Here is an 8,834-nt window from a genome sequence, read left to right on the forward strand (position 1 = left end):
AGCAGGAGCTGCATCACCAGGCTCGGTAGTAATTTCAGCTGCATGCAACAAGTGCCTCTGCTAGTTTTGGTTCTTTTTTAATCATTGTGCCATACTACCAGCAACTGCGCTCAGAGGATAGAACTCAAACTTGTTGCAAGTGTATTTATCTAACATAATAAACAGCTTCAACATGGAAAAGCTCCTTGCTGTCTCTGTTGTGGTTTTCTTCCAGTTGCCAGGACATCTGTAAAAACACTCACAACACAACACGACTTACAAGAAGGGTGTACATTCGTGACAGCTCTCCTTGGAGAGTGAGAGCAGAGAAAACTCCCTGTGTAGCTGCACCACTACAGATTCCTGGGAGCTCAGGAAAGAGCTGATGGAGCCCCAGGTGTTCCTGTGGCTCTGCAGAAAATCAGCTTTTCCAAAGGGGCTATTTCAGGTTACTCCCTTGGTCAGGAAGAGCACTCAGCTGAGCTTCAGCTCAGTGGGGGACTGCAGCATCTGTATTTCAGCAATTCATTATCAGTAACAAATTGCATACCAAAAGAAACAGGGCCACTGAGACCAGAATCCCTCCTGCTAGCAACTGAAAATGAAGAGCATGGAGCCTCCGTGGGGGTCTCTTTGAAGAAGACACAGAGTGTGGGATATGCAGGGTAAAAAGCACCCAGGGAACTCCTCCTCTTGGAAAACATGAAGAGATGAATTGCTAATTCTTTCATCTTGAAAAAAGGCTCTGTTGCCTGAAAGCTGGGTGCTTTATAGATCTGCTTGTCCTTGCAGCAAGTCCTCTGGCAGAAGGATCTTTGTGCCTAGAACCCAGTTTGCCACAAAGACTAAACCCCACTGATAAATCATGACCTCTCTCCTAGTCAGAAGCAGAGGCTGGAGTCTTCACTCTGTTTTCAGTACAGCTACTCTGGCTAAGGTAAGAGCAGACCTGAACTGAGGCCAGCAGCAGCTGAATTTGAGCAGACACCCTGGAAACGTTTTTTCTGAAAGAGACAGGGACTGATGGCAAGCCAGGGACTCACATGAGCGATGCTGCTGCAGCCTGTTCTGGCCAAAGGGTCCCCAGCTTGCTGGGTCATTACAGTCTCAGCAGGCAGCTTCAGCCCAGATGCCAACACATGACTCAGATGGGGAAATGCTGTGCTCAGACTTCAGCCATCTCCTTTGCACCTTTTGTTTTTTTTAAAACCATTTTCATTAAAAATGGTCAATACCTTGCTAACCAGGAGAACTCTGCTCACACACACATTTTTAAAGCAACAAACAATTTGAAATTCCTGGTATTCTCAGGTCATCGTATATAATTTAATCCACTACGGTGTTAAGAAATATTGAATGACAGTTCTTAGTTACAAAGCTCCATGTTTCATACTGGAACCTGGCCAGGAAGCCCACACAAGGAAATCAGAAACCAAAAATGTATTAAAATTGCATTAAGTGTGCCAAAGCCATAAGGAATGCAAAGTTTTTCAAAACTTATTTATATTTAAGATGAATTGGATTTCTCCAGCAGCAGCCGTCTTGCCTCTGCAGATCAAAGGGAGTACCTGGCAGGGGTGAGCAGGCAGCAGAGCTGGGCACACTTCAGCCCCTGCAGCAGATCCCAGAGCCCCCCCAAACAGGGTCCCAGGACACGACAGCTCCAGGGCATCCAATGCTCTGCAGGGCAGTGGCGGTGCCAGCTGGAAGTGCTGAGCCCTGAGCACACCTGTCCTGGATCCAGCACACAGAGAGGACAGGAAACCCTCCCTGTGCTTGCAGCTTCCAGCCAGTCCCTCAGTATTCATGGACCAAGGTGTTGATCCTCCAGGCTGACCCAAGGGATGCCCAGCTGCCACCAGGGACTTCTGCTCCTGCAGCATTTCCCTTGGATGTTCATTAATGCTGTTAACAACTTCTGTTTCAGCTGCTCATGGAGCAAACAATATCAAGAAAGCAGAGTAAAAATCAGAAAGCACAGGTCTGTCATTAAAACTTCATGGAAAACCAAACAGAAAAAGAGTTGAGGTGAGGAAGTTCTCAGGAATGAGGGAAGATGAGAAGGAGAAGCAGCTCACAGCAGATTTGTATGGAGCAGCATGGTGCCAGTACCTCAGCATGTCCCTCACGTACTTCCAAAGCCCTCAATCAATTTTAAAATCCCAGAAATGATCTCCTCCTTTCTCACTGAGCAGCACCTGTGTAGGCATTCTGAACAGAAGCAGCAATCAAACCTGAGAAATGGTCTCCTGCCTCACTGCTTAACACCAAAAGCCATGTGACTATCACCTACCAGCTCTGTCCCTCTTCACAAAGCCACTACCTTGACCCTGAACAGCTACTGAGAGAGTGTTTGACTCGTTTCTGCCTGGGTAATGGAAGAATTATGAATATTGCTGACCCAAACACATCAAAAAGAATTTTTTTTTCCAAGATACAGCATCCATTTCTACTCAGAATCTCTGCAGAAAATGACTTCAGGTGAAGAGTGCCTGCATTTCACAGCAAAAAGCCAGTGGTTCCTTTAAATTCTGAAATACATTTTAGGGGTTTATTCCATGCTTTTTTTTTTCCTGACGCTTAATTATACCAACAGCTCCGTTATAAATTACACCCAGCTTTTTCGCTACGCACCAACCAGATGACACTTTGATCTGTAAAAAAATGCATCTCAAAGTACCAAACTGCCCTCAGTTTTGCTGCCGGCAAAATAAGAAAATCAGGTGGCATGTTCTCAGGCAGGATGATTTATTGCCTCTATGCCCACCCTGTGATAAAGCAGCACAACCCAGAAGCAACTCCAAGACCTCTCACCCAACACCCCAGCACTACTCACCCCCGGGATCGCTGTGCTCCAGCACAGATTGCTGCTGGGAACTGCTGAGCTCTGCTGAGAGGGAAACACCAGGCAGGAGAAGGATGCTCCAGGCCTGCACAAGAGCTGTGGTTTCCACTTAGACACACATTTCCATTCCCTCTGATCAGGAATGCAGGGTCTGTCTCCCCACACAGCATTGCATGAATGAGGCCTCGCAGGTGGCTGACACAGCGGAAAGGTTTTATTTTTTCCTCCAGGCTTCTGAAGATCCAGGAAGGATTTTCTTGTTCTACACATGGGTTACAAACCCACAAACCTGGTGCTATGACAGGCTGATGGAAAAGGAGCTTTGGGTTTGTTTGTGGGTTTTTTCCACTCTTGTTGGAAGCCAGCTTGTAAGCAAACTAAGAAAAACAGATCTAAATCAAATGAAAATTAATAACCTCTAGAAGCAGAGACAGCCATGCTCAACCCTAACTGCAACAAAAGCTTCCCAAAGTGCACGGGAAGCTCTTGTAGAGGGAATCAACCCAATTGAAACTGGCACCTCAAAAATAAACTTTTTCCAAGCAGCCAGTCAGCCTGTTGACCTGAGAGCACCCTCTTGTTCCAAGAGCCTGCTCTTTTCACCCCTATTCAGCTTCCCCCAAAACCAGAAGAAAGCTCCATGACCTTCAGTTTAAAGGACAAGGGTGCAAAGTGGTCCCAGCTGCCCCAGGGGAGGCGGAGCAAGCGGGAGGTGCCCAGAACACCTGTGTGTTTCCCAAAATCTGGGTCAGAGGCTGCTTTCCCCCCCAGGCAGTGGGTGCTGCTGGTCCCAGGCCAAAGCTATTTTGTGGGCAGCACTGGGCATTGCAGCACAGATGTGCCCTTCACTCTCCCCTTGACACAGGGCACCCGGCAGGGAGGAGAAGCAGCAGTGCTGGTGGCCCCGGGCTCGCTGCGTTGGGCGAGGGCATCATGGCCATGGGCTCCCCTTCTCCGCAGTGCCCACCCAAACAGAAGCCAGCTGCCTTCTTTGAGGGTGAAAAGAAAGTGGCCTTCTGTGGGCACACAGAAAAGTTTGTCTCGTTTTTTATCGTCTCCTGGCATTTTGGCCCCCATCCATGCAGCAGGTGGCAGATGACTCTGAGCTCTGTCCTGAGAGAGGTTTTGGACTTTGGCCAGCTCACCTCTGAAACATGCTGTGTCTGAGGTCCTTTCCAGAAATTACCCACCTTCTGGGAATCTGGGACTTCTCCAGATGTCCCTGGGCTAGAGAAGCTCAGCTCAGCCACCTTGGGGCCCTTCCACCTCCCACCCATCCCCAGCATGGTGCAGGGGTGCTTGGCCCAGGGATGTGCAGAGTGGCCACTGCAAAGCCACCCTCCTCCCTCAGGGCTGCGGCATGGCAGGTTGGCTCTGGGGATGGAGCCAGTTTGGAAGGGTCTGTGGCTGGGTGCCTCCATCCTGGCCAGGTTTGGGGTCTCAGCACCACTGACCTTCTGCCTGACCAGGCAACGAGCCCAGTTTCCACTTGCTGGCAGGAATTGCAGCATCCAGTTGGCTCTTTGGGAGGGGAACTCATTGACTGTGTACAGGACTCGCCTTTACCTTGCCCAAAGATCTGGAAGAGCACTATGGATTTACAGTTCCCCTAAGGATTCCTGCACCCAGAAAGCCTTGACACCACGGTCCTTCTTGGCTGTGAAGTGTCTTACAGCAAGGTCACAGCTGATGGCTGATGACATATTGCCCTGACATCAGCTCCTGGCTCTCTGTATAGGTGCACCCCTCCCCTCAGACATTTCATTTCCAGAACATCAGATATGCCAAGCTGCACCGTGGATGTTGCTTCTGCAGACAAATTTCTCTCCTGGATAAACGCTTTGTGTGTCCTGCTGCTGCCAGCAGCAAAGCTGGGCTGTGCTCAGAGGAACAGGATGGGTTATTTCTAAATCCAAGAGGGAAGGTGTCAACTCACAATTGTCCTTTGAGGTCAAAAGAGAGCACAAAGCATCTATAAATTGATGACCCAGTCAGAGTACATTAAATAAATATCTGCCTATTAGTTCAGCTCCAAGAGCCTGAAGGCAAAATAGCTTTTCCTTGATAAACAACAATGAGCCAATGTTTTCCTGGCCAGGTCATCCTTGATTTGGGGATGAACCTCCCAATATCATTCTTTAAAGAACCATTATTGTTGCACACTAGAAGAGAGCCCATTTCAGTGCACATGCCCCATTAGCAGTGATTTATCTGCACTGGCACTTTAATTTTCATTTCAAATTCATTTTCCTCTTCTGCATGGCCATAAGGTTCAGATTCCTGGTCAGCCCCAGGTGCTCCTCAGGGTGACATCACACACCCTCATGACCCACATCAGCAAAACTACCTGGTAGGCCTTGGGAGCAGCGATGGGCCAGCCTGGAAAAGCAGCAGCCTGGGCTCATCCTGCTGTCACCACGTGGAGCCAGCAGCCTCATCAGGTTCTTCACTTTGAGGACCAAGCAAATATTTAACAAGTTCCCCTTGCACTATACCAGAGTTCATTATCCGGCCTCCCGAGCTCCTTCAGTCAGTAATATCCTCTAATTGATGTGATTTGGCACTTGGCCATGGAGTTAAATTGATTTGTAGGCCAGCAGGAGACAGCAGATGCCCTTTACACTTGAGGAAAGTGGCATGTGGCTTTGTTTACTGGCTGCTGCAAGGGGATGCCATGGCACGAGATGCCTTTTAGGGCTGGAGGAAGGGGGTTGGCCTCCTTGGTGTCCTCTATCCGCAGCCCCTGTTGGGTGGCAAGGTGTGACTGCCACCAGTGAGTGCCTGGGGATCACTCCAGTGATGAAATTCCACCCCCCACCCTGACCCCTGGGATGCTGGTGCACAGGGTGAGAGAGAAATAGGGAATTCCCTTCTCTAAACCAGGGCAGGAGGCAGGAGGGATCTCCACGACCTTTTGAGGGGTGCCCCAACACAGGCTCCCATCTTTGGACTGGAATAAATCTCTTTTGGGGCAGGAGAATTGCTTCTGGTTATGTAAGGGCAGGAGGAGCAGGGACCTCCTGCCTGTTGCCTTCAGTTGTGTCGATTATCACATTCCCAAATTGCTTTGTTGCAAATTATTTTAGGGCACAGTAATGTAACTCTTACTCAGGAAGGTCTACAAGTTTTAATATCCATATGCAACTCGCCTTCAGGATTTCACCTCCAGCATATTAACACTGTGGAAAAAGGAAGTCAGCATGGAATCTCAGCTCTTATCATCAGCCTAGTACTCTGAATATTTAAGCTTACTTGAAAGCCTCTTTTTATAATTATGAAAAAAACATTAATATGGTAGAAGAGTCAAGAATCTCACTTTCCATTTCAATCATCTTATTCATATTCTGAGAATTTTAAGCTAGCGTTGAAAAATCCTTTTCTTATCACACCAGAGAGCCACATTCACCTTTCAGATATTTATTGATAATTAAAAATAGTAAGATTCCAATCACTCATATAAAAATAATAAACCTGAATAAAGCACAATGACTGGTAGAGCTGGGTGGAGGGCTCCTCCTTGGATGTTAGATTATTCCAGTCCTCATGGATTCGACAGGGCTGGAAGGATTTTTCCCGAGCACTGGCCAAATCCCACGCGGAAGCCGTTGCCCTGGCAGTAACCTAGGGACAGAAAACAACACACAGCTTGTTCTGTAAGGATTTTACCAGGAATAAAAGTGAATAAAGGCATAAAGAGACCAAAACCAAGTGAAAACATTTAAGAAATGCAATGAGGGGTAAAAAAAAGAGAACACCTGGAAGAGTTCAAGTAGCCCAGGAATATGAGAAAAAAAGAAGCACAAGCTGTTAAACACAGCAGTATGCAAGTTCAGTGAACTGATCAGAGAACAAACAAGATGTGCCTGCAATATTTCTGTTTTCAAACCTAACCTGCAGCACCATCAATCTTACCTGGCAAACTGATTCACTGCCTGGCCCAGCCCTGCAATTAATCAAGTAAATCTGGATTCTCTTTCTGCAGCATCAGGGCTGCTCTTGGGATATCCGGATGCTGACAGCCAGAGAGGCAGTCATTAAACCCCTCAGACAGCAGGACCTACCCTTGCAGAAGCTGTTTTGCTTGCTAAAGTCAAGTGGTTTAGTTCCATGAGAAATTCTGCATCTGACTCCAAGTTCTCATTAATCCTCTGTTATATAAGAGGGTGTGGAAGGTCTGCTGGCTGCTGCTGCAGAGCTCACGGGGCTGTGACAGCATCTCTGACTACAGGACAACTCCATCTCTCCCTGCTCCTGTGTGATGGAGGAGATGACGCTGGGACAGGGATGCTGCAGCTCCTCGTGCTGCCATGGGCCAGCCAAGCTGCTCCACAAACAGCAGCCACCAGCAAAGCTGCAGGCAGAGCAGGGGAGGGACACAGCCAGAGCCTTCCGGCCTGTCCGGGAAGTCTATTCTGGGAAGAAACAGCTGAGGAGACCTACTGTAGCCTTCTGCTACAGCAGCTGATCAAAGGAAGGACAAGTGGCATATGCTGCATTTTAAGGACTGGTTTCATAGCTACAGATGGATTTTCCTGATGAAAAATCACCTGCATGTGATAAAAAGCAGCTGCCTTCAAGAAGCTAAGAAGTAGCTCAAGAGAAGAGACCCTAATTCCCACCCTTAGCACAGATCAGTGGAAACCTCCTCTGAGGAAGAGAAAGGGTGGGCTCAGGCTGCAGGGCAGCCAAAGTTACTGCAGCACAAAGAGAGACCCTGCCAGCTCTAACCCACAGTGCAGCTCTCACAGCCAGGCTGAAACGAAGTTTTCCAAGGACAGTGGTGCCACAGACACTGTCCTGGTGTCTGCCAGGTAATCCTCATCCATAAGTAAGGCACTCTAAGGCTCAGCTCAGCTTCCATTTGACTCATTAGGCTTCACTGCCAGCTTTCCTTTGAGCAGCAGCTGATTATTTCAGTCCAGTTTGGTTATCCCTGCTGTCAGGCACAATTTAGAGCAGCACCAAGGAGCAGCACACTGAACAAAGCGAGCCCTGTGCTGCCAGCAGCCCTGGCCTGAGCTCTGTGTGTGCCAAGGAGTTACTGAGAGGGCTTTGCAGGCAACTGCCAACACCAGGAGCAGCTCTTCCCCTGAAATGCTCCCTTCCCTGAGACACTCCTTGGGAGAAATATATTTCTCTCATTTTATGCGTTAGGTCTCTGAAATAGGTCCCACACGGGGCGTAAGAATACAAAGCTGAAACAGGAAACTAGAAATGATGTGTTGAGCACTTGGCAGGAGCTTATGGCAGCGCCTTGGGAGAGGATGGAATAGCACCAGCCCTGCCCCAAGGGTGCCTTAAGGCACTGGGCCTGCTGTACATCACTAAATAGGAGCAGCTCCCAAAGTGCCCCAGCAGCACCGGGCTCCTTGCAATGCCCTGGCGTGCACAGCCACAAACTGTGCTGGTGTAAAACAGCCCAGCAGATCAATGAACATGGGACTGTCTCACTGCCTTCACCCAGCTCTGCAGCAATGCCACCATGCCATCTTTAAAGGTTAAAGACATTCAGGATTCAAAGTATTTAATTAATTAACATAGCTTGTCCTGCGTGTGAAGAACAATATGGATCAGGCACTGGTCCCATTTTTTCTTGAGCTGGCTCCCCATGCCAGCAGCCCCCAAATTGTGAGGTGCTCCTTGCCAATAGGGATATCAGGGTGCAACTCCACAGGGATCTTCATCACTGTACCCTAATTTAGGGCTCCTGGCGTAGTTACTGGAGGGAGATTGGCGACTCTGGAGGGCAGTGTGGCACTTTGAATTGCCGGGGGAGCGTCCCTGCGTATATGGGGAGCCTGTAGAGAGCACTGTCAGATGTCTCCACGTTGCAGCATGAGCAGTCACTGGGCTGCTGGGAGGCTGAAGGATGTCAGAGGCATTTGGGAATCCTCGGGTTCATCACTTATGGCTCTCTCCAGTACCTCTCAATCTCCAGTTGTATCAGCATCTTCCTCTGTCAAACTAGCAGCACCTCACAGGAACACGATTTTCAAGGCTATTGGATGGG

General features: G+C 48.7%; 1 protein-coding gene across 1 annotated transcript in view; it reads right to left on the reverse strand.

The window, feature by feature from the left end:
* Window positions 1-6,225: 6,225 nt before the first annotated feature.
* The window catches only part of FAH (fumarylacetoacetate hydrolase), a 17,301-nt gene continuing 14,692 nt past the window's right edge, over window positions 6,226-8,834 (reverse strand). The window contains exon 14 of the mRNA XM_008640074.2: window positions 6,226-6,445. Coding sequence (XP_008638296.1) covers window positions 6,366-6,445 — 80 coding nt within the window. The 3' untranslated portion in view covers window positions 6,226-6,365. The remainder of the gene's footprint in view (window positions 6,446-8,834) is intronic.

Source organism: Corvus brachyrhynchos, unplaced genomic scaffold (assembly GCF_000691975.1).
Source record: "Corvus brachyrhynchos isolate BGI_N302 unplaced genomic scaffold, ASM69197v1 scaffold97, whole genome shotgun sequence".
In the NCBI taxonomy this organism is placed as follows: Eukaryota; Metazoa; Chordata; class Aves; order Passeriformes; family Corvidae; genus Corvus; species Corvus brachyrhynchos.